Consider the following 27,222-nt stretch of genomic DNA (forward strand, 5'->3'; position numbering starts at 1 on the left):
AGATGCCTCTCAAGCAAGCTCTCAAGTGGTCTTGTGCAAGGACTTCCATTTGTATCATTACTTCTCTAAAGGATGAAGTGGGTATAATTTATAATTCATTACCATCATGACCAAGTTCAGATCTTTTAAAACAGAACTTTGCTACATTCCTGATAGCACAAAAGCTTGTGGCAAGCTTGAGGTACCTTACTTGTAGCTTGTCAAAGCCATGATGCATAGGGTGACCAGATATTTGTTGACCAAAAAGAGTATAGCCTATAGGTTGAAGGTGCGCATGCACAAAACATAAAAAGAAAACGAAAATAAGGGTGGCTATTTGTTATTGCTTCTATTATAGCCCCTATAAAATAGGCCTACACTATACAGATTCAAATTATTTATGGTTCTAATGTAATTAGCTAATTACAAATACTTCCTCACCAATGGGCACCATCATTCATAATTCTGGGATGATTTTGCTGTCTTGAGTATGTTCAAGTCGTCCTTTATTGCCAGTCCAAACTCTTTACAGGTCACGTCCACATTGAATTTCACTTTCATTACTTGTTCAAGTGTTGACACCATGAGTGTACTTTTTCCTCTCTACAAAAAGTTTTCATAACACTGAAGAGTCTTTCACAATCAACATTTGTACCAAGCAGAATAAACAAGAATTTTATAAGAGGCACAATGACTTTTAAATTTGACTCAGCCTGTACTGACCTCCACTTACCCATCATTGTTTCTTTTCTTTCAGTGGATTTTAACGCATTTTTACGCGTAAAATAATGAATGAAATTAAATAGCAAGGAAAATAGTATATTTGGGGATTTTTGCAAATTGAAAAGAGTATAGAGTATATGAACCTCTAAAAGAGTATAATACTCTTAAAAAGAGTATGTCTGGTCACCCTAATGATGCAAGCCAAGCTTGTTTCAAGCTTGCAGCATTCTGCGACAAACTTGTTATTTCAAGCTTGCTGCACTTTTGACACGTGGTAACTAGTTGGCTTGATTCAAACCTGATGCAAACATACAGCTTTCCATTATATGCTTGCAGCAAGCTTTTAACTTCACGTGAGAAACTTGTTTCAAGTTTGAAGCAAGCTTACTGTACTGTCTTGGATGGGTATCGAAGTACAAGACCATTTCATTGTAGGCTTGTTAAGATATCTTAGATGTCAGATATGGTCGTATTTCACCAAATAATTTCTTTTGCAACATTTCAACTGCAACCGGGTATTTTTTTTTTCTTCTGGTATTGCGTATGGCGTATGGATAGATCGAGACAAGACAAGACTTAGCACTAGTAGTGTCTCGTCTCTCGCCTTGTAATCAAGGTTTCACTTGTAGGTCCACTTCTGATTATCCTTTCTGTGCTTAAAAAAGTCAAACTCAACAAATTCAATTCCTCATCTCGTCCCATCTGCGAGGAAGCTCGTCTCATTCTCAGTGTCGTCTCGTTCTCATCTGGAGTCTCGAAATACATAGCACAAGCAACACTAACAGTGTCAGTGCACATTTTTTTTCGATTATTAAGGGAAGCAACATTTTCAATTTCACATCCCTTTCGATGCTACTAACCCCCGGAAAAACGGAATTTAATCTTAAATGCAGGGAGGCTGCACAGGCTCAGATTTACCACTAATGAATTAACTTTCAACTTACGTTATTAAAATATAAATGATCAGTTATAGCAGTGGCGGCTCGTGGTTCAGAATGTTGATGGTTGCAGCAAATATATATATATAATATATTTATATAACTTTAATTTGTATATATTTATAATGTAATTATATGTATTTATAATTTTATATCTGACTGACACGTGACACTTTCGAGGAGTACAATTAATAATCATCATTCAAAATTTGAAGTTTCCATTTATTCAGTAGCAATATTATGCAGAATTGTCTTTTTTGTGATTACATAAGAAGTACTTTAATGTTCGGATCCCACTTTAAGCTGTAGGTCGAGTCCCGATTAGTCTTCCGGTGCATAAAGTGGATTTAAAAAACAACAAATCAAATCCACTTGTTACAAGTTTCAAGCATAATTTAAATTAGGTTAAGCTTCTCCGCAAAATAAAATATTTATCTTTGCTTAACGTGGACATTTTGTCTGTTGCTCTTACGACACAGGACAGCGAGAACTTTGCTGCTGCTCTCTAACGGTGTATGAAAGAATTAGCAATGAAGCGTTTGTTGTTGGTCCGTCCTCTTCTTCCCTCACCCGCCGGAGGATCCGAAACGGGTAGCCTGACTTTGCTGTGTTGTAAATCCATTGCAACGACCAAGCCGACTGAAGCAGGGGATAGGAAGAACAGCGTTGAACTTCGCTCCAATACTCCTCGCTGTAGAGATTAGGGATGGCCAGATCCGGACCCTGGCGGATCCGAAATCCGGATCCGGTTGGTTTCGGATCCTAAAATTTTTCGGATCCGGATCCAGAACTTTCGGATCCGGATCCAGAACTTTCGGATTCGGATCCAGAATTTTCGGATCCGGATCCGTTTTGCCATCCCACATGCGCTTCTTTGGAAAGTAAGAATGTGCTTATAAGATATTGTTACCTGCTATACATACATACACACACACACACACACCATCACACACACACACACACACACACACACACACACACACACACACACACACATATATATATATATATATATATATATATATATATATATATATATATATATATATATATATATATAGTGTGTGCGCGCGTGCGCGATTTGTAATTAATTAATACACTTACAAGGGAGGTCTAAGTCTCCCCCTCCGATTTACATGAAACTTGGCTGGTGTATAGAGCCCTCCCCCCTCAAGATGAGGAGAAATTGAAGTGTGGATCTGACCCCGAAACCACGTAAATATGGCATAGGAAGAAACAGGGGGCATAGGGCCTCTCTATACACCTGTCAAATTTCATGGGAATCGGAGAGGGGCACAGGGGTCAGATGATCCCCACGTCAATTTGTCCTCATCTTGACATTTGAGGCGGGTTTTGCCCCCTAAAAAAGTTTTTTTAGCCGAAACAAAAAAACACGTATTTCTTCCTTTGGGCCCCTCTATACACCTGCCACGTTTCACGGAAATCGGAGGGGACACACAGGGGTCAGATCCCGACTTCAATTTGTACTCATTTTGACATTTGAGGGGAGGTCGCCCCTAGAACATATTTTTAGCCGAAACAAAAAAACACGTATTTCTTCATTTGGGCCCGTTGATACACACACCTGCCAAGTTTCATGGAAATCGGAGGGGGACACATAGGTCAAATGCCCACTTAAATTTGTCCTCATCTTGACATTTGAGGGGGGGGGGGGTTGCCCCCTAAAACAGTTTTTTAACCGAAACAAAAAAAAACACGTATTTCTTCATTTGGGCCCGTTTATACACACACCTGCCAAGTATCATGGAAATCGGAGGGGGACACAGGGGTCAGATCCTCACTTCAATTTGTCCTCATCTTGACATTTGAGGGGGTTTTGCCCCCTAAAACCGTTTTTTAGCTGAAACAAAAAAACACGTATTTCTTCCATTGGGCCCCACTATACACCTGCCAAGTTTCATGGAACTCGGAGGGGGACACTTCGATAACCTCCCTTGTTAGTCTTACACTTTGTAATTATATAACACTGCATATATTATAATGTTTCATTTTAATTTGTAAAACTGTAACTGTAGAACAATTGTATAATTTTTGTATAACATTTCTATCTTGTTATATGTGTTAAAGGTTTCATCCAGGAATGGAATGTCTCACATTTATGTGTGTTTTCATTTCCAATACATTCGAATGAATACATATTCGTTTCAATGGCATTTACAAAATCACCTCTGACATTTTATGTTAAACAAGTAAGATTATTTTTGTCCACGAGTGTGTTAGCCGATGCGTAGCAAAGTATTTTAGGAACAACACTTGAAAAAAATTCTTGTAGGACTAACTAATGAAAAAATTCTTTGTAATCGAAGATCATAATACCTTTTAAGGTGTGGTAATGTTATAATGGGATTCAGATAGGAAGCTATCGGATCCGGATCCGGAACTTTCGGATCCGGATCCGATAGCTTCGTATCTGAATCCCATTATAACATTACCACACCTTAAAAGGTATTATGATCTTCGATTACAAAGAAACTTTCAGATCCGTAACTTTTGGATCCGGATCCGGATTTTTCGGATCCGGATCCGTTTGGCCATCCCTAGTAGAGATCAGACCTTTGCTCCGGCTTTGCAACGCATACCTGTGCGTCATACACTGTGAAATCTCGCAAGTTGCCTCCTTTTTTTAAGGATCATAATGGAATTTGCATTATGAAGCAATGAAGGGGAAAATTGTTTGTTTATGCTCAATATATTTAATAGGAAAACAAACGAAAAAATATATTAACAAAAAGTATGACATTTTGTTGTAAAATATCCGGTCGTTGTGCAACACTGCAACAATATCAGTAACCGACCCTGAGTTATAGTATGTGTGGATGAGTAGCATAGTAAAGTTTTTTGGCTTAATTAAAAGCTTCAAGTATAATGCATTATACTAACAATAACAAAATATTCAACGAGTCTTCTATAAACAAGTTTCGTCTCATTTTTTAAAAAGTCGTCGTTCCTGTCGTTAATTCAACCCTGCTTAGAAGAATAGTAGTGTAGGATTAATTGGAATGACATGCGTTATCTTGCTTTCGAATCGAACTTCACCGCGTTCCAAGTAACTGGAGTGTTTGTTTCGATACTTAGTCACGAAGCAATCTGGTATGATCTGTTTTGTGTCTCGACAATCCAGCTGCCGTGCAGAGAGAAGAGAAACGTATTGGTCGCGAAACAATCTTGCTTTTTATGTACTCAAAGCTCAACTTTAATATTTTACAATCAACAGTTTAAATATCAAGGCTGCTGAATTGCAAGAAATATGAGTAGTAAAAAGTTCGTGCAAACATTCAGCGAGGCAAAAGATAAGACATTCTAAAGAACAAGAAAACCATATTAAAAATTATTGCTCAGCACAGACATCTAGTGCCAGATCAGAAAGCCACCATTGGTTGAAAATAACATTTATCTCAGAATTTTTCGTAAAAAAGTATTTGTCTGTTAAAGTGTGTGGTTTGTTAGGGGTATGAGGGAACATTTTTCGTCGAGGTGTAAATGGAGTGAAAAACGACATTCGGAAACTCGTTACTCGTAGACTACGTTTCCTTAAATAAATAAATATAAAAAGGGAATGACTGTTAATTCCGTTACAATCATCACAAAAAGTAACTGTTACTTCAGTGTGCGGGCCTCTATGTGTGTGCACAGTACTAATGAACTTGGCGTCATGTAATTATGTTCTTCGTTCTTGGAATATTGAAGGGACTCGTCTGTATAAATTCAACTTTGTAGACAAGGGATTGATTTGCATTATTTTACTTCCCTTTTTGTGCCACTTTTGGCTAATTTTCGAAGATGGGGATGAGTGATGATATGATGAAATTGATGAATGGACACTCACAAACATCCATGCCCAGGTCAGGATTGGAACCCGGGACCCCTGGCGTCGTAGCGCGATGTGCTTTCCACTCCGCCAGGGGGCCGGCTTTGTAAACAAGGAAATGAAATTATATTTCTTTATGGCTCTGTTTTTGTTAATGTTATGTTAATGATGCTATAATGTTATTAAAGAAGTTAGCCATCGAAAGATTTGTTTGTTGTTCTTATGGTAATGGAACGACAGCTTAAATGAAGCCTTAAATTAATAGTTAACGATAGAAGTATGTAACTCATGCACAGTGGCGGCGATTGGGTTCCCAAACCGGGGGGGGGGGGCAAGGTGCCAAAACTGGGCACCCCTAATCGCTGCCACTGCTCATGCAAGTTTCTACCCAAGAACAACAAACTACCAACTTCTTGCTAACACCTTTCCCTTGAAATTTATGCATATAAGAAGCGAAGTATAGCATAATCCTTCATGGGCACTGGATACAAGTCTCGTATTCTTAAATGTTTACTGTGTTATTTATTACCTTATTTGCAGTGGCTTAAAATATACGATTAAGATTAGATAAGCAACTATGCTTCTGCAGCTCTCTGTTCTGACGAGAAACTTATTTACATGTTACACATTGTCTTGTTTTCAAGAGTGAACACAAGATGCACAACAGGTTCCAATGAGCATAGTTGCCAGCTCCACTCTTTTAGAGACAAGCCTTCCTCCTTTTGTGTACGTTTAATCCAGTAGCTAAGAAATATAAAACCGAATGCGGGAAAGGCTTATTTTAGCAAATTTACAACTCGAAACACGCATTCGCTTTACTAAAACTTTATGTTGCAAGCGATGATTAACAGTTGTCATGTCAATAAGGCGACTGCCTTCATGGCACTATACAATGTACGTACAGGCGGGGAAAGCTTCACTTTACATTTACCACTACATACTGATAAGTCGGAGTTTATTACATCCCCATTCATGCTTTCGTCATGGCAAAATGTTCAGTCCTGCTTTTAAGAAACCTAAAAAACTCACGGCTTTAGTTACGTTGAAGCATAAGCTTAATGTCAACGACTGAGCAAAGTTGAGTGCAGTAGAAAGAAGAAACTCAAGTGCATCCTTCTACAAGGAATGAATATCCCATGTTTATGACCTCCTGGGATGACAAAACTGTTAATGTTTATGTTCTTGCATCTGCTCCTCTGAAAAGATCTGTTGTTGAAGATAGTTGACAGCTTCAAACACAGCGCTGCTCTCTAGTGAGGAGTCTGAAACGCACGTCAGTTATTGAACAGATTCATGTCGAGTGTAGTTGAGGAAAAAGAAAAAAGAAGTACACTTATCCGAAGGTCGAGTATATTCGTTAGTCACCAGTGGCGATTGTTGATTGATTTAGTTTATTTTATTCGATTCTTTGACACTTTTTGGCTAATCGCGAAGATGAACGGGTGAATGATGATATGGTGAAATTGACGAAAGGACAAAGAACACCCATGCCCAGGCCGGGATTCGAACCCGGGATCCCTGGTGTCGTAGCGATATGTGCTAACCACTCCACAACGAAGGTCGGTTTAACTGTGGCGAAATAATATATAATAATAAGAAACGTACTCTCAATTTAACTTTTGAACTGGGAAAATTTGGCAACTAAATTTCGAAATGATACAATTAAGTAGCCTATCACAAAAGAGAATGTTTTTTGAGCGAACATAAAAGGTAATGAAGATCATCTTGGGTGTTTATGTTATTTTCTTCTAAAAATAAGACGTCTTTTACACAAAATTTATCGATTTCGTCATTAAAATTCTCAGAATAACATGAAGTTCGAATGTTCGGAGGCCTTAGGTGTAATATTTGTTCCTTGTCTAATCTCCTCTGCAAGACACACGATGTGAGTTGATCATTCAAGTGCTATCGCTATAAATAAGAAACTCTTAAAGAATTCATGATGGACAAAAAGTAGGGTGACCATACATCCCGTTTTAACCGGGACAGTCCCGTTTCAGAGGCGTGTCCAGGTCGTCCCGTCGATATTATTAAAAAAACACTATTTGTCCCGTTTTAAATAGGTCTAAGCGTTTGCTTTAAAATCAAACCTAAATTTGAGAGACATTCATCCTAAAAAAATGTTGGAATTTTTTAAACTAGCGTCAAGGGAACATAATGCCAAACAGATAGACTGGGTTTCAGGCACTTCATAACAATAAAAATGTTCCATTGTCATCTAGAATTTTAATTCCTGCGTCTTGACACAAACTCAAGAGACAAATCTCGCGTTGTGTGTCCGATATGTAGGGAGTTTTATGAACGGTTGGTGAAAAATAAAGTTGTTCTCAAGAAGATTGGTTCTTCTGATAAATACTTTTGTCATTCCTCAACTTTAGCGTAGGACTAGCATCAAAGGTTGATCACAAGAGATCAGAAACACTATGTAAGTCGCACCGACATTATAATAATAACATGACAACGGGAGATCATATTTTATTTATTGTTTATGGTGTTTCATTTATGTGACCCATACACTAATAAATAATAATACGTTAATAATGACAATAATTTATAGTTAGGCCTAACTGAATTTTCAGGAGGGGTTAAACTGACCTCCTTGGGTCAAAATATTATGGTCACTTTCAGTGGCGGCGATTAGGGGGGGGGGCGAGGGGCGGCAGTTGCCCCCAAAAATTTTCGCCACATTTGCCCCCGCACTATGCTAAACCTTATATACAAAGGGAAATATACTGTCTTTGACCTCCCCCCCCAGTTGTGCACTTTGCCCCCCCCCCTCGGTTTTGGAACCCAATCGCCGCAACTGGTTACTAACAAAATGTAATGGACAGAACCAGTGGTGCAGCTCGGTTTCTTGTGGCGTCCCCTGTCCCAAAGACCAAGTATAGCCTATTGTATAATTGGCATCGGCCTTCGTGGCTGAACGGTCAGCGTGATACGCTACGAAGCCAGAGGTTCCCGGCTCCAACCATGAGAAGGATGTATCACCTACCAGTTCATCATTTATTCATACTCATCGTCGCGATTAATAACAATAATAATTATCAACAATAGGGTTTCTTCAGTTCGCTTCACTGAAACCGGCAACAATCTGCCGTATTTCCTTTGATTTGCCATAGTCTGGTTGATTTTAAACGTGAAATTTTCATATTTTTGTAACAACTTGAAAACTCTAATATTTGCAAATTGCAAATAATTGTACTATGCTTGTTAGCTTCATTTTTTTGGCGTCGCTGCTATAATTTAGACTGATCTACACGTAGGCTATGACTTCTTCCCTAACAGCAAATGGCCTCCCCGATGGCGCAGTGGTAGCGTCGTCGCCTTGTAATCAAGGGGTCCCGGGTTCGATACCCGGTGGAGGCACAAGTGGTTCGGATCCCACTTTAAACTGTAGGTCCAGTCCCGATTAGCCTTACTGTGCATAAAGTGGACTTAAAACAATAAATCAAATCAACCTAACAGCAAATATACTTAGCAGCGTTTTGATTTATGTCTTAACTCGAGCAGGTCTCCGTATCTGAACTATTGGGGATGCGTCCCTTTGTCCCCCTCTAACAACGCCCGTGATTTCAACGAGGAATGGTTTGTGAGTGAAACATTGATTAGATGTTAGAAAACAGCATATGCTGAACCTCGTCGACTCGTAAAGACCAGCTCCTTGTTTATGTTATGGTTTTAAATTTGTTGTCGTATTTTAAAGTATTGATTTGTTAGTGCAAGAAGTATCCACCCGGCATTTGGATCAAAATGTTTTAAACAAAATATTAAAAAACCTATGAAATTCAAATTGTATGATACGCTTGTGTAATACTGCTGGAAGTTTCTCTGTTTTCCACTAGAGGACAGCACAAGGCAGCGCTGTACCGGCAAGTATAGAAACTACTACCGAGTGCGGAAATTACAAAAATACTTCCTTGCTTTTTATTTTGGTTGTTCTACCTCTAGGGTCAATCGCGACGATGAGAATGAATGATGAACAGATGAAATGGATGAGCAGACAAACACAATGATACATCCATACCTTATAAATAAATAACTCCACTTTATAAGATTGTATGACTAACATCTTTGCGAAGAAAAATCTCCGCTTGGATTTAACTACATTTGTAATTAAAGAATAGTGACGAGAGATAGAGTTAGATGTTTATGTTAAATTCATTTAGTCAGAAATTCTAAATGAAACTATTTTAATTTGTTTATTTTTTAATTTTAAAATTTTAAAAATAATGCAGCCATCAAATGAATTTAAGGAAACAAAAAATCAGTACAGTTTATAAAATGAATAACCTTCGTCACCTTTTTAAGCTGTCGATTTCACTGTCATTGAAACAGAGCATCCGTGATACAACAAAATCGCCAATTCAAACTCGTTGTAGAGCGTTCTTATCGTAAATTTTGAAAGATCTAAAATTGCATGTATACAAGATGAATGAAAAATTGACAACAATATCACATTTTACCGAAAGGTGAAAGAGTGCACTCAAGGAAAAGAATTAGCCGTAACAAGGATAATTTTCTTTACAATCCAAAGAAACTATAAAGAAGTGTGATGTATCTTCTGGGTGTTATACATTTAATCTGAAACGCCATAGAAACTGTGGTCATTATATACATACATTAGGTAGTTATTTTTTATTTTGTTTATCCAAATTACAATTTAAGATCAATATAAAAATCTATTTTACAGTTAATTGTCGAATATAATTTATTATCACATCACTCACTGATGTAAAAAGAAATGTTTGTTATATAATTAAGATTGAATAAATACAGACAAGAATATTCCACCGCTCCACCTTTACTTTCTTGCAAGTCACAACCACGTCCTTGCACTTTTCTTTTAACCACAGAATGCAAATAAAGAGTTTTCTGTACCTCGCTGGCAGTACGGCGATTAGGAAGGAGGCGTTGGGGGGCAGTTGACCCCACTTTTTGCCACTTTTACCCCGCACTATGCTAAACCTTATTTATAAAGAGAAATAAACTATCCTTGCCCCCTCTCCCCGTTTTGACACCTTGCGGCCCCCCGGTTTTGGAACCCAATCGCCGACACTGCTCCCTGGACGTATATTTTCTTCGATAATCGATTTCAATACCATGTGCTCTGATTGGTCGCCAGTCTGTCATGAAAGGATTTATTTTGAATCGCTCGAAATTAGAAATACTTGGAAGCTCTGAATTCAAGAAGCGACATGACTTGCGCTCTGACGTCACTTCCTTCATGCGTGGAATTCAATGTGTTGTTCGTGATATATTTGATCGTGTACGGAGAGTTTTATACTATTGGCAAAGTCACCTAAGTCTGGATAAAGCGTAGAAGGAAGGTTTATGTAGCAAATTACCTCCTTGCCCTCGGGGTACTGTGTTGCCTAGTGCAATGTCATGCTCCCTGGCGTAAGCAGAGGGGGGAGGCTGATGAGGTTACAGCCCCCTCCGAAATTTTGAGAAAATCAACATTTTCAAATAAAAGCACTCTCAGGAAAAAGCAGAGTGGTAAATGTATAACCCCCTTAAAATGACCTCAGATTGCCAATTTTGAGAGCTAAAAGTTCTAAATATACAAAATATTCTGTTGTGCATACCACCCTCTAGAAAAGCAGTTATATACTACCCACCTACCTTTACAATTCCAGCCCCTGCCGAAAAAAGAATCATGCATACGCCAGTGGTCATGGTAGTGGACAGGTTGCGCATAACTGAAGAACTCATATAAGTACATGTAACTAAGATAAGAATCAACTTAGGGTTACCAGATGACAAACTTTTAAAAAGAGGACATTTTTAGTTGCAGCACTTCGAACACAAGTTCTGTGTTTACTACTGTTTTGGTGAGCTTGTAGATCACACCTCTGTAAAACAATTTTACAACGTTTCAGTATAACTAATAATAGGCTTCATTACAGGCAAATGTCTGAATATTCTAATATTTATTTGCTATGGCGGTAGTATTATACGGTTGTGAAACTTGCTCTCTAACTTTAAAAGAATAACATAAATTAAGAGTTTTTGAAAATAAAGAACTTAGGAGAATGTTTGGACCTAAAAGAGGAAGAAACACGGGAATGGAGAATATTACATGGTAATAAAATTGAACTGCGTTTTGTTGGAAGAAAAGTTTCTTGTCTTGCACTTGCAACTGAGAGTGTTGTAGTTTCTTACTTTGAAATTGAACACGGAAATATTTGCAAACATATTAAATTTTGTTACGAATCTTGAAGTTGAAGCACCCCCAAAAGGAGGACATTTCCTCATTTTCCTAAAAACCCACCTGGACCATTTTTAGGACTCGAAAAAGAGGTTGTTTGGTAACCATACTACAACTAACATTTCATTACATTCTCACAACGTGATTTTTGCCTGTATTGTACTAATCACTGTTGCCAACCACTTTTCGACAATGTCCCTACAGACGTAGTCAAAATGTCCCTACAACTGACCAAATGTCCCTACACTAAGTAAAGCTACTTAAAACAACACCTCATGAGCATGCAAAACAGAAGATAAAATATACACGTTTACTTACCAAATCTTTCTGCTCGATGCATCCACAATTTATGAATGACGTTGAGTCGTTTACTGTTCATTATGTTATTTGAAGTCATGCATACTGCTGCTGTGAAGAGATAGATGTTGGTTGAATTTATCACCAGCAAAGAATTTAGCAATTCTGGTCTCATTTTATTTCTCTTTTTTGGTTTTTGTATCACTTAACATTGAAAATATTATTTCCATTTCCGTGTTAGAATGTGGTAATGTTAGCAGTATTTTCGCGAGAGTGGAAATGTTTTCAAAAAAGAACTTGCCTTCAAAGTTCTTGGTAACCCATAACGTGTTCCAAAATTCTGATGGAGATTTGTTAGTTAGTTCTTTTTTTCTCCTCCTCGCTAAAATATTCATTCATTTTCAGGTTCAGAAGGATACAAGTGGGTCATGTCAGCAAATGATTCCGGTTTCATAAAATTTCGGCACAGCATTCTTATTAAACTCTAACTTTCTGACTCTAATTGTCCTATTATGAGAAATTATGTTTGCTCTGAAACAAAGCATTTGTAGAGTTATTGTCCAACATTGAAAAAAGTCCCTACGTTTTCCCTCATTTGGCAAAATCTGTCCCTACGCGGGCAAAATATAGTGAAAAGTCCCTATGCGTAGGGACATGTCCCTACGGTTGGCATCACTGGTACTAATCCTTTTGTCTCCACTTTTACTTCCAGATCAGAACTCGTGGGGTGGAATCTGCAAGAATGGAGAGAAACAATCGCCGATCGACATCATACCTGCCGATGCCTACGTCCAGCACTTCGACGGCCTCTACCCTCTCTACTTCAACACTACCCCGTCTACCATGACGCTGTCCAACAATGGGCACACAGGTAACTATATGACTTTGACAACCACAACACGCTGGGATATTTCAAGAATTACTTACGAAGCTTTCACATCAGACTAAATTATTTTGCAAAGATGTTTTATTCCACACTTGATAAAAATACTTAAGAGCATGAGGGAGGGTCTCCGCCAGGTGCTCCTACCATTGGTGACTCGGGGCACTGTTGCCAACTTAGTTCTTTTTGGAGCCAGATCTAGTTCTTTCGTGCACTCCCCTGCCCTACTATGGTGCTAGCTCCAGTCCTCATAGACCAACTTTTGCCATAAACATACATTTTGATATTGTTATATTGGCTGCGTCCCCCCCTCTTACCTCCCCAGCTACTTTTTTCATGGCGCCTTGGCTGACGTAAAGATGACATAATATTGTTATCCGTGTAGCGTATTTACAAACCCTATAGTGCTACAGAACCTCCAGCGACATGTGGCTTCTCATTCCGGAAGTTAATCCAGTGTTCCCTCAAGGTAACGCTAGATGGCAGGGTTGAAATTAACAATGTTGATTTAAGTGATCCTTCTCAACAAGATAAGAAAGCCCTTCAAACTGAGATTAATTTTGAGCACATTTTTTTTTAATTAAGGTTTTGAAAGACAGAAAATCAGAACTCTTCCAGAAGTTAATGGTTTTCTTATTTAAAGTCACATCAGTGCAAACATTGTAACTACTTATGCATATATTTTCTATGTTACGTCCATGGTTGATTATACAGAAATGGATTTATTTAGTATATTTCAAGATTCCAAGGTATGAAATTTCTCCTTTAATGCAGTAATCACTTCGTACAAAATACAAGCGCTTTCAGAGATATCAACCTTATTATTCACGATGGCTTCATATTGATTTTTATCGCCTGAAAACGATTCAAAAACATTTTTAACATTTTTTTCAATACAAATATATATTTCTTTATATAATTTCGACAATTTGATTACAAATTTTATTTCTAAATAATCACGAGTCTGATCTTTCCATACTTATCCTGTAAACAGATAAACAAAGAACGAATGACAAGGAACATAAACTCTTCCGGTGCGCACAGTCAATAAGACAGCGTTATGTACCTCTCGTTCTGCAGTACTCAAGGGTTTATAAATACGCATCCGGGAATCCTTTATTTCGATTTCATACGACAATCGGTGGATTATTGAAATGGGCGATGCCGCCAGATCTAGACGGTGAAATCTAAGAATAAATTGTCATCACTTTAAAGTTGACGGTAATAGCTGCGCCCCCTTCCCCTTTCACACCTAAAATTACCCCACGAGGCACTTTATGCTGCTAGATCCTTGAAAGACAACTTTAGCTTCATTTAACATGAAATTTAGCTCTTTTATGCACATCCGGTTTGGCAACACTGCCAAGATGGCCGTAGAAGGCAAGGAAAAATGCATTACGCTTATGGGAAGCATTATTTTGTTTGTTCTTTCGGGAATATCAGACATCCAATGGCGTAAACAAGTACATGAATGTAAAAGAAACAAGTTGAACAATTTCTTTGTCGTAGGAAAAGTTGAAACTCCCATCTGATTAGTCGTAACTTGAAGTTGATTCCCCATAAGGAACACATAGGATTCTGTAAATACTTATTCATCCTATTTTTCAAACATCGTGTCTAGCTTAATAATCAATTTTAAAAACTTCCACTTGCAACATGGAGAGAAAATCATACTCTCTCGTATTGTTAGTAGCAGTGCCTATTCCGACGATATTGAAATAAATGTACAGTCACGGACAGTTCTGGGTTGCAACAAACCCACTGGATTTCAATGAAATTATTACAACCCAGAAGTGTCCGTGACTGTACAACTGGTGCGAAACTGTCACTCTTCCCCTCAAGATGTAACAACATTATTTTAATGAAGCTTTTTTTTTACAACTGTTATAAGTGACAGACAAGACAATACGGTATTATAAACTTGATAGGAGCATGCATCCATGCAATATTTATTGGATATTATCCATTTTCTAGTGCTTCTACTACTTATATCCATAGGCGTTACCAGACATTTTTCTAGGGGGCCGGGCCAATGATTTATCAACACACCCTCTAACATTTCCTCAACAAACCTCTACATTTTTTTCACAATGGCTCAATCATGATCATTTTGGCTCTAAATTGAAACTTACACCTTCAAATTGGAAATTTTGGAAAAACGTCTGGGTCAGTCAGGTCGTTGATGAAACTTGAATTGTAGGAACGATAAAAAAATAATAATTACTATCATCATGGTGGTTATTGTACAATAATAACTATTATAAAGTAATAACAATTAACCCGTCTCATTCCAAAACCATTATTATTACCATATTATTATTATTGTGTCCCTTGGGAGACTTGAAATGAACTTGTAACAGTTGGAGAACCAATCATACTGATCATGTGCTGAATTCAAGCCACACAAACCATGGTTTCATCATGTCAATGGTAGAAGAAATGTAATTGTATTAATTAAACAGACTGAGATCGGGTCATTTACGTACTAGGCCACATTCAGAATTGTAATAATGAACAATAAGAGATATGAATGTGGCTGGTAGCAGTGCAGAAAATTGAGATGGTTACAAATAAAAAATAGAATATAATAATGTCAAAGACATGAAGCAATGAAGAGAGACTGACAGAGAAAAGGAAAGGAGAGAGGCACTTTCTATATCGCGTTCTTTCTAGTTTCCTTCAATTTCTTCTTTAGTTTATCTTTGTTTTTCCCAATATATCTCTTTCACTCATTTTCTCCTTTTTTAACTGTCCTCTTCCCCTTCTTCCTCCATATCTTTCTGTCACTATATCTTGCTTTATTTGTGTTCAAAGTTCTTTCACTTTCTTTCTATCCTTCTTGCCAGTATAGCTTAAAATTGAATTTTCGTTCTTTCAGTTAAGTTGACCGTTGAAACGACCTGTGAATTGCTGATTGTGGGCGGTGGCCTTCCTGGAATGTACCATTTCGACCAGCTTCACTTCCACTGGGGCTCTGAGCACACAATCAACGAAATAAGGTAAGTGGCTGTTCTCCAGCAAGCTATTAGAACAACCTATAATGCACTGACCAGGTCATGGAAACCCACAGCAGCGACTGGGGGGTTCGTCTTGCTGACCACACGTCACCCTGTAACTGGTTGCAAGATCGCTCACCTCTGCTTAGGCATGTGGGAGCGAGGCAGGCTGTCGGTTGGTCCTGGCCCTCAAAGGCTGTTGCGCTACGGATTAGTATTTTTTCTATAAATTAGGGGACATGTGGTTCTCAATGCATTAAGACTAATCGCGGGAAGTTCAAAACAATAGCCAAACCGAAAACTTAGCCGCCAAACTGATGATAAAGACAAAGGCTGTGTCCGAATTGTCAATTGCGCCGTTACGTTGTTCTCTGCCGCTTTCCTGTGCCATCGAAGCCGTCCGGATCGAAAGGCTCCCGAGTAGGCAGCTGCCACGTTTCCCTCCAGGTGTCAGTTCGAACGTCACCCACCGCAGTGTGGAGCGCAGGCGCACAATACGGAAGCAGAAGGCAGAGGCCAGTAGCGTGCTCAGGACTGTGGAAAAGGAGGAGGTACATCTGCTGGTTTTAGTTGTTGCTTCTCATTTTGACATAATTTCCTGCGTTAGATGTTCTTTTTTTTTTTATGAAAATTGGGCCAAAGGGAGGGAAATGACCCCCACCCCCCTTGGGCACGCCATTAGTAGAGGCCAGACGATTATCTACTATCTATCACCTATCTACTACTTGAACTGAAAATGTGGCATGTGATTTCATCTCTCTTAGGATTTTTGTACATAATAACAAATGCAATATCATTTCGTTGTCAAAAAATGTGGAGATTTGTTAAATATAAAATGTTATAAATACTATTTAATCATATTCATTCTATGGTTACCAAGTACAATTTTTTGTTTGAAAAAATAGATAGATCGGGAGTGTGAATTTGCACGAGGCTCCTTCCCTGGGAGTAAAGGTTTTTGTTCTTATCTATATGTAAATTCTGTGTGTTTCTCTCTACACGGTTGGTAACTATATATACCATTAGAACACCACCATGTTATGAAAATATTTTGGAAAGTACTATAACTTAATATAGCAGTTTCACTTTTGCATGCCATAATCTAAATTCATGAATAAAAAAAAAATACACTTCGCAACATAAATCAACATTAATATGCTTCAATAACCTGACACTGAAGTAAAATATTGATTCAAACATGCTAGGCAAACGAATAAAATTCTTATCGAATATTAAAGAATATTATACAAACAAAAATACCATTGCGCAACCTCCCTCCCCCCCCCCACTTTTCCAGTCCTGGGGAAAATATGTTGCAGAAAACTGCAAAAAATGCGTATTTACACTAAAAGAGCATGTATTTATCTAGTTTATCCCTTTCTATGGCGTCGTTACTATTCTGTCACCCACTGGACCGAATTCCAACTTAAAAGTGTTCCTATTACTAGCCAATTCTTTAACGTTTATTATTATTATTTGCAGATATCCTTTGGAGATGCACTTAGTGCATCACTCCACGAAGTACGATAGTCTGAAGAATGCTTTGGGGATGCAGGCAGGCATTGCTGTACTCAGCGTTCTGTTTGAGGTAAGTAGCAATGTACACGTAGACACTATTTCTGTGGTCTGTAGGATAAAGGCTATTAATCCACATTTCTACATATGCAATACAATAATAAATTTATCCATAGGCGTACGTAGGATTTCGTTTCGGATGAGGCTGGAATTTTAAAGGTGGATATTGCATAGCTGTGTCCTAGAGGCGGAGAGATACACAATACATTATTTTGTGATTACCATTTTTAGTCCTCGTTTTAGAAGTTATTCAAAGGTGGTAAAAGGGGTTTGAATTTACCACTTTGGGGTTTCCCAAGTTCATTTCTGCTTTCGTTTGAAAATAATCGTTTTCTCAAAATATCGGGAGAGGCTGTAGCCCCATCTGCTCCCCCCTGCGTACGCCACTACCATATCAATTTCAAGAGCCACACACACAAAATTCGATTCGATTGCTTGTGGAAGCCAAGCAAAATGAAATCTATCGACGCGGGTCCGTCGGCACTTTCTGTTGTGGAATTTTTATGTGTACGTGGTCCAGTATAAAGGAATTAAAGGACTGTTGATTCATAACACTTCTTCTCGAAATGAAACAAAATTGTGAATATTGTAGGAGCGTTGATTTATATCTTGGGTCTGATTCTTTATGTACAAAGGGCGGTGAAAAAGTTTTGCACAATCCACTGTAACGTTTTTTATTATTTGTACTAGGGCAATGAGGTTTCATGTGAACATACTTTGGTCCTTTGAGTACATAACCATGTCACTCAATGTAGCCCCGTCTGCTGCGACACATCTGCGTCAGCGTTCTTTCCATGCCAAGAAGGCACTTCGGGTGAAAAAAACCTCAGGGGACTGACTTGCACACCAATGTTTCACACAGACAATGAGGTCTTTGTCACTGTCGAATGTTTTCCACGCAGGTGAGCCTTCAGACGACCAAAGAGAAAAAGATCTAAGGAGGCCAAGTCCCGACTGTAAGGGGGCTGATGGTCCACTTTCCATCCCATTATTCTGATTTTCTACAGCGTCATTGTGGTTGAGTGAGGCCTCGCATTATCATGATGCAGTTTCATGTCCTTATCCTGGAGCTTCTGTCTCTTGGTCCCGAGTGCACGTCTCATTACAAACAATAACGCTGCTTGTTAATTGTTGGCCCACGTTCCAAGAAATCTATGAAGAAGATTGATCCCAAAAAAAGGTTGCCATTATTTTTTCGGCTGATCTGGCGAGTCTGGGTTTTTTCTTCCTGGGAGAACCATGATGACGCCAATCCATCGACTGAGTTTTGCTCTCTGGCTGCACATGGAATAAACATGTTCCATCCAAAGTCTGATCCCCACACACATTGAATTATTGAATAAAATTATTGAAAATATACTAATAAATATTCATGTTCTTCCTTGGTGATTGAGAGTTCCTAAGAATGTTTTAAATTCCTCATGTAATTTTGATATTATTATATTATATATAATAGAAGTTTGTGATTGTATTAATCAGAATGGGGTAGGAATTATTAGTCCTAGGAAAGTTCTTATTCAGTTTAATGATATATGTATAATTGATGATTTTGGGTCAAATGATGAAAATAGTTTTATCACTTTCAGGATTTGGTTTTTGATCTATTCTCTATTGTGTTGTTGTTAACACTTAGTGTTTATTATAATTGTAATGGTTGATAATTATAAATAATAAATAGGTTATTATAAATACTATAAATAGAATAATTCAGTTTAATGGATATATTTGTGGAATTAAAAAGTATCCGCATGTAGATAATTTAGGATTGACATTCCTATGTTATTATTAACTATGTACTTCATGGTACATATTTTTTACTTATTTTGAGGTATATTACATATTTCCCGTTTAGTGTACATATGTTTACATAAGATGTTGTCTTTGACCCATTTCTTTAGTTTTCATCGAGTAATTTAGATATATTTGTCGAACAAATACTCAAAATATGATTTCTCTAAAAATTCGGTAATTTTTATCTTATTGTGACAAGCCTGTTACATTACTTTCATTTGTTAGTGTTTCAAGCCATGAAAATCACACATCACGAATCAAGATCTGCATGTTTTTTGTTCTTCACTTCTGTCATATTTTATTTAAAAAATCTAGAAATAGTGACTGCATGCAATTCGGGTAGTGGTGGCCGTGATTGAATTTAAGAGAAATCCACTCGAAGTTAGAAAAAAGTAGCAGAGGAATACGACCAGGAAAAATATTATTAAATGCTCTGTGATTTTTTCTACATATTTATGTCATATTTCACATGTTTTGGCTACAAATACCTGGGCGTTTGTTATGACTAATTTCTCTATTTATATGTATGTTGTTTCGCGTCTTTTGCAGGAATCCTCCACTCCCAATCCGAAGTTAAACGGAATCACAAGTCAATTGGACCAGGTTCGCCAAGTGAATAGCTCGGTCAGTATTCCTCCATTTCCTCTAAGCAATCTCTTCCCTGAAGACATTATGAAGTTTTACAGATATGAGGGATCCCTCACGACCCCTGACTGCTCAGAGGGTGTTATTTGGACCATCTTCATCTCACACGTACCCGTGTCTAAAGAACAGGTATGTCTAGAACTATGAAATCCACGATTTCTTTTTTAAAAATGGTCTTGTTCTTGCACATAATATTGCATTCACGTTACAAACAAATATAAGTACTTTGATATAAAAACAATATAAATTGAGAATCGTTATTAGAAATGTCTTTATTATCAGCTGGTCCCCGTGGAGGAGTGGTTAGTCCAGCGCGCTACGTCGCCACGAGTCCCGGGTTCGAATTCCGGTCTCGGCATGGTTGTCGTTGTGTGCCCCCCTTATCAATTTCATCATATCATCACTCATCTTTGCGATTAGCCAAAAGTGGCAGAAATGCGAAGTAAAATAAACCAAATAAATCAATCAAGCAATTAATCTTTATTTTAAGTAACATCTAGTTCCATCTGTAGAGTTCAACTTTTGTAGAGTTAGTTGATCATATTTAAAATGTAATTTTTTTATTATATGTGGTTATGTCAGTAGTAAAGCAATTGTTTAAAATACATGTGATAGTTTCGTGGCACAGTAAGCCTATGCTGTATAACACATATAGACAATAGCGAATGCAAACCACACGACTTGCCGGACCTACAACTCTGAACAGATGTCATTTTTCACAATTTTGAATATCATAGCTTTTACAAAACGAGAGAAGTTTTCGAAACAGTCCTTGCTGATGCAGGGCGAATATCAAGGTTCACCTTAACTTACAATACATTGTCACGAATTTCCGTGCCTCCATGTTTGTGATTTGATTGTGTTCTTTTAATTAATTATTAGCATCTGTTGGTTCGCTAACATACTATAGATTCTTAATTTTTAATTATTTTCTGTAAAATTCTGTTTTACAAACCAAATATTGATATTTTGAATTATATAATCCCTATTATAATTCTGTGTTGAATATATTAAAATCAAATTTATAAATGCATTCCCTTACATACTTTTGCCAACAATGGGAAATAATATTTTGGAGATTTTTTTAAAAATCAAAATTGAAAACGCTTTAGCTCCCTCCATATAATAATGCTACATATTATGAAATTAAATCGTATTTAAAGAACTTTCAAATGAATGTTCTTCGAACAGAAATTACAGATTTATGGGGGACATTGTAATTTAATAGGCATTAAGATTGTACATTCTTTGCAGTTTTCAGAAATTAATATTAGATTGAACACTGTTAGTTGCCCCCCCCCCCACTTTTTGCCACTTTTGCAACCGCACTATGCTAAACTGGCATCCCCCCAGTTTTCGTACCTTGCCCGCCAAGTTTTGGAACCCAATCATCGCCGCCACAAAAATGTGACTAACAGGAAGCATCGAAATCAAAATTAGGATGGAGAGTCAAATGAAAATATTAATTTGTTTTTGTTTCTTGTATAGTACTTGTCTAGTAGATTTCTGTATGTAGGGTTGCACACGTTTGCTGAATTTTAATAGAGACCTATTGCTGATCTACATATATTTTCAACTTTGGGTTAATGCCTGTATACCTTAAGAGAAATAAGTCTGTGGGGTTCAGGTGCAGTCAGTTATGAGTAGACATCGGATTTTTAGGTTCTAAAGAATGTGCTTTTAGGTTTCTAAAATAGGCTCTAAAAATCCTGAAATAGGTTGCAAAAAGACTTAATTTGTTACAAATTCCTGAAAACTACTGATTACATACAATCGTTCAAAACAAAATTTCACAAGAACCGTAACAACCAAATATTAATTTTCTAAACAAATTTTAATTTCTTTATATCATTTTTTAAATTATCTACAAATTATTATAATACTGCACTTGTGCTGTTAGAAAAAGTTACTTGTTTATATAAAAAATGAATGACGTATGTATAATTTGCTGCACAATATCAGGTTGGCTACTCACTTGGAATTCCTGGAATTCAGGGAATTACACGTGAGTTATTGGCTCCGGAAATTATGCGTGAATTATTTGCTCTGGAAATTATTCATGAATTTTGGCAAAACATGAAAAAAGGTACAAGCGGATGTTTTCTCTATTCCAATTTTTTCTCCGTAGACGTGAAAAATTGCAACTTTTATTAATCCAAATCCCATTAAATTTAAACATGTTTATAAATTCCCTGAGGCAAGTTTCTATCAGTTTAGCTTTCATTTCATTTTATTTTTTTAGGAAGAAAGAGAAAGCTACATGGAAAATAAAACAAAATTTTCTCAATCCGTTAACTTTGTTAGTGTCTTTTGCAGAACAATCTATCTTACAGACGGAAGATTATTACAAAATAATTGATCTTGAAGTTGATTAGGTAAATTTTTATTTTACAATTTTTATTGGACTTTCGAGATTTTCATTTTATTCTTACAATAGTTTCAACTGGTTGATGTGACATGGAATTATACTATTGTTTGTTTCTTTCAGATTGAGTTATTCAAAGGTATCCAGTCAGATGAAGGTAGTGATCTATTGGTCAACCATAGGGACATTCAACCGATGAACAAACGGTATTTGTACAAGAGGACTCCAGACACACATGGTCCTGCTTCATGCAGCTCAACTCTCTTACTGTCCCCTCTGGTATTGTTGGCCGCCATTTTCGTTTATTGTTGACATCGATAATGCAATAATGGAAGCTTTACTCTTATCATAAGGCAATAGCCTACATGACGGTATATCTGTCCACAAGGCTACCTTCTGTCAGTCAATATTCGTTGAAAAAAAACAATGTAGGCTGTACATTTGCTTCAAGAGTATGTAGATTGAAGTAAACACATGAAATACCTATATATGTATGATAAAATCAATAGCTAGATTTATCTTCTTCAGATACTAACCTATGATTTAGTTATCACTGTTCTAGTCAAGATATTGAAACTAACTTGCTCAAAAGTCTTATCTATATTAATTGAGTATATATTGTAGATAATAGCATTGAATATCAGTGTTATAATTGTATCAATCATTAATCTCATGTACATATCTTGTCTTCCGTTTATTTTTAAACGTTAGATTTTATACATCACGATACTACTCCATCTTATCTTACATATTTCTTCTTGATTGTATATATTGCATGTTCATATCACTAATACTCATTTCAGTACGAATAAAATAAGCAAATTTGGTGAGAGAAGAAAAGTTTCAACTACTTAATATCATAGTCAAGTTTTCGGTGGGCTGATATAATAGATTTGACATATAAAAAAGAGAGAATTACAGTAACAACAATTTTAAAAATTGTAGGAAGAAACCAGAAAAATAGGAAACAGTATAAATATATATATATAATTTATTGTAAATATTGAACAGTTTTTAATTATTTAAAATTCACAAGTTTGACATATTTCAAACCAACTTTGTTAAGTATTAACATTGTTATACAGTGTGGTAAAAACATAATAATAAATTAATTTAGCGTAACGAGAGCTTCGTAATAAAGCTGAATAATTGCTACCTACATCATCATTACTTATTTATATTTGTATTGGATTGAGTAATAGTTACCTCGAATAATATCTCGCTCGTTGAATATATGTACACTCAGCGGCAATAAAATTGGAACGCCTACTGAAATATTCGCTTCCCTGCAAAGTGTTATGCGTGTTGCCTAACTCTACGGCGGTGGTAGAAGTTGCCATTGAAAATTTACTATTGAAATATACTTTTTGTCGTCGAATTAGGCAACACACATAACGCCTTGCAGAAAAGCGAGCATTTCAGGATCCAGTTGTCCCATTTTATGTGCCGCCGACTGTACGTATGCATAACAGTACATAAATTGAATATTTTATAGCTACGTTGAAATTATCACATGTTCTTCAGCTTTTGCAAACTTATAATCATAGACCTAATCATTTAACACCATTATTTAAAAAAAAAAAAACATTTTTCCATCATAGATATTGCTATAAATAAGTTTTAAAAAATAAATTATATAAAAATATATTTTCAGAATATTATGACCAAATTTCTGAACCTTTCTAGTTATTGAAATTATATAAAATAAAAACTCCATTGTGGGATTTGATTATGTTCTTGTAACAATATATCTTACCACAATTAATTGATTCCTTGAAGTGACGATTGTTATTATAGCGAGGACCAAATTTTGTGAATTGCATCTAATTCATACAATAATACCAATCCAATTTACATAAAACTTTCTGCCCAAAGTAAACTATGCTTTCCAGATCGATTTGTTTTCTTGTATAAGAATGCATTCTATTTATTGACTTGATGAAAAGTTAATATGTATTAACATTTGAGATTGAGATACCACCAGATAATATTACAGTGCAATATTAATAGGTACGTTTATGTAAAATTAATAAATTGATATCTTTTAAACATATAGAAAAACAGAACCCATTCATTCAGTGTAAAAAATGTAAATATGAGACATTCTACATATAGTTATGATATATTTATATTAATGAATGATAGCTGAAAACTTTAGCTGTACATAAAAACAATGTCAGTAACTGTGTTATAACATTGTTTGATAAAGCGATAGATAATGATAAATTAATATAATAATTTATGTTTCAAAGCCTCAGGTAAGTATACACTTATATTTGTTGGTAAATTGACGGTGGAATTAGCCATACCGGCTCTCGTGTTCAAAGACAACAATAAGAAAAATAATAATTTGTTAAACATGTCTTGCAAAATATAGTAATTATTAGTAGTATTATTTATACAATTCTTAAAATGTTTCAAGTTTCGTTTGTGAATAATGAAATATATGGTATTTGGGTGTTGAAAACGGCATTAATAATACCAGCAATTTAATGATTTATGTATATCTGTGAAACAATGGACATCAAGAATAAATTATGTTAAACAACGAATCTTCATGGAATATCATTTGATATAGTCTAAACGGTGTTATGTCATTCTGTACTGTGATTTGTAAATAAGTATTCTTATTTATGTGCTAACATTATACTAATAAATATTATGTATAAACTATGTCTTCAGTTTACTTTCAAATCTTAGTCTACTTAAATGCAAATAAAAAGTATGGAATTTCTATAGCAGGCGAGACAGCCAAGTATTAGAGATTCTATAGTTATCTGGTAAGAGTATTGAAACTACCCCTAATGGGATTGCTTGCTTTGGCGTATGAACGGACATGCAGAAAACACAGCAAATGTAGGCTGAGCACTGAACAATAGCTGGACAAATTATTTTCCCGTGAATCGTGTTTTTTCTGTTTGTCTGTACGCCATGTTCAGTACAAGAAGAAAAGAAGTGTGCAATATAGCGAGCAAGTTCATACATTATGAAACATGAGGTCACTTCTCGTCCGCCAATGACTTCACAAAATTCCTGTTAACCCAGCTTGTCATCACCCTTACGTCCAAATGATATTGGATATCCCTTGGATATTCGTGTCGGAAGTTCTCGATATCCAATAGATATTCAGGAATATCCAATAGACATCCATTGGATGTCCCCTGGATATCCATTTGTCCTCACCGCACACATGATATGCAGGCGATATCCAGAACTGGATATTTTATGGACGTTTCCGGATCACTTTTGGACATGTTTTGGACATCACGTGGGACGTTATCCTAACATTATGCTTTGATTTAGACATATTTGTATGGATAGGAAAAATATAGTTTTTATACTACATTTTGATATTATCTGGACATTATTTAGACATGATAAGAACATTTTTTGGACTAGCTTTTAACATTTTCTGGATGTTATTGGGATGTAAAATGGATGTTTTCAGGATGTTTTATTGACTAGATTGGAACATATGCTGGACATTTTCCTAGCATTATATGGATATAACAGGGAAGTTCTTTGTATTATATTATTACCTTATTAGGACACCATTTAGACATCAAATAGATGTCTCCTGGACTGAATTGTACATAAATCCTTAATAAATCGCACATATACGAGAAAATACTCTCCATTAGTATGACACTTTTATTGATTTAAGGGTATTCCATCTGGACTATATTTAGATAGATTTGTAGGCTACACATATGTTTAAAAAATAAAAACAATACCTGTTCATTTTCCAATATCCGAAACACACCCTGTTAATATCCATTATTGGATATCCAGTTTTGGACAATTTCTAGCTATGTATGGGATATCCAGAATTGTATGAGTTCTAGATATCCAGCTCTGTATTGGATATCCAGAAATGGATATCCCATAGACGTCCAAATGATATCCTAATAATATCCATGGATCTAATCTGGACATTGTGCATATCCCTTGAAGATTTGTGTTGTATGGGTATTACCTTCGTTACTTAACAAGAACAGCGTGAGAAATTTTTGACCTGCTGGGCAGGAGTTGATGAATGAGGATGATTTCATCTAGGAGAAGGAATGCCCACATGTTTCGATGGAAACATGTGTAACGAATAAGTTAACAAATAATTTACGTTTTGTTGAAAGTGATTTGTATCAAAGGTAATCATCGTATATACATGTTAATTTATCTCTTCTTCAGAGACTACTTGGGCTGCAAGGTGTGACCTTCTCGAAACACGCTCAATATACAGCCCTGCAGACTAACTAACGCCTGGACCCACTGTCAGGATGATCCTGTCTGGATTTGTGTTTTGCGTCTTATTCTTGTGTGTTTGTTCCTTCATGACATTCATGTAATCCTCATTCAACCTCATCGTCGTCTTTATCCAAAACAAGCAGAAAAGAAACAGTCCAGCTTACTTTTCCACAAATGGAGTTTCTCTAGTCCATAGCACTTCCAAAATTTTGTACTTTCAATTCCACAATGTTTCATTTTTGGATCAAGACCGCAAACCTCGTGAACAGGGACGTTGTTTTCTGTAAAATTCTATAAAATAAAGAAAAGGACCCACAAAATAATCCACGTCTCTCCCGATATTACAATATAGACACAATTAACAAGGTTGAAATACGAGGGGCGATCAGGTTGCTCTGACCCTAACATAGAAAGAGCGGCAATAGGGTTTCAATTTTTTTATTATTTTTCAACATACTCCCCTGCAACTCCAAAGCACTTTTCCCATCGGTGCTCCAACACCTGGATACCTTGCAAAAAAAATTCTTCCGACTGGTCCTCCAGCCATGAGTCCACAGCCCTTATCACCTCAGAATCATCAGAAAATTTTTGCCCACAAATGTCACTCTTCAAATGTTTGAACAAATGGAAATCACTGGGGGCCAAATCTAGGGAATAGGGTGGGTGGGGCAACAATTGGAACGATGCATCTGCTATAGCGGCCCTCGCAATGCGTGAGGTGTGGACAGGTGCATTGTCCTGGTGAAGG

At 36.6% G+C, this 27,222-nt stretch overlaps 1 protein-coding gene across 1 annotated transcript in view; it reads left to right on the top strand.

The window, feature by feature from the left end:
- The window catches only part of LOC145988581 (carbonic anhydrase 9-like), a 63,190-nt gene extending 38,302 nt beyond the window's left edge, over positions 1 to 24,888 (top strand). The window contains exons 3-7 of the mRNA XM_083123558.1: positions 12,687 to 12,845; positions 15,736 to 15,856; positions 17,336 to 17,441; positions 19,769 to 19,993; positions 22,353 to 24,888. Of these exons, the coding sequence (XP_082979684.1) occupies positions 12,687 to 12,845; positions 15,736 to 15,856; positions 17,336 to 17,441; positions 19,769 to 19,993; positions 22,353 to 22,541 (800 nt within the window). The 3' untranslated portion in view covers positions 22,542 to 24,888. The remainder of the gene's footprint in view (positions 1 to 12,686; positions 12,846 to 15,735; positions 15,857 to 17,335; positions 17,442 to 19,768; positions 19,994 to 22,352) is intronic.
- Positions 24,889 to 27,222: the final 2,334 nt, after the last annotated feature.

Source organism: Lepisma saccharinum, chromosome 6, assembly GCF_977018435.1.
Source record: "Lepisma saccharinum chromosome 6, izLepSacc3.1, whole genome shotgun sequence".
NCBI lineage: Eukaryota > Metazoa > Arthropoda > Insecta > Zygentoma > Lepismatidae > Lepisma > Lepisma saccharinum.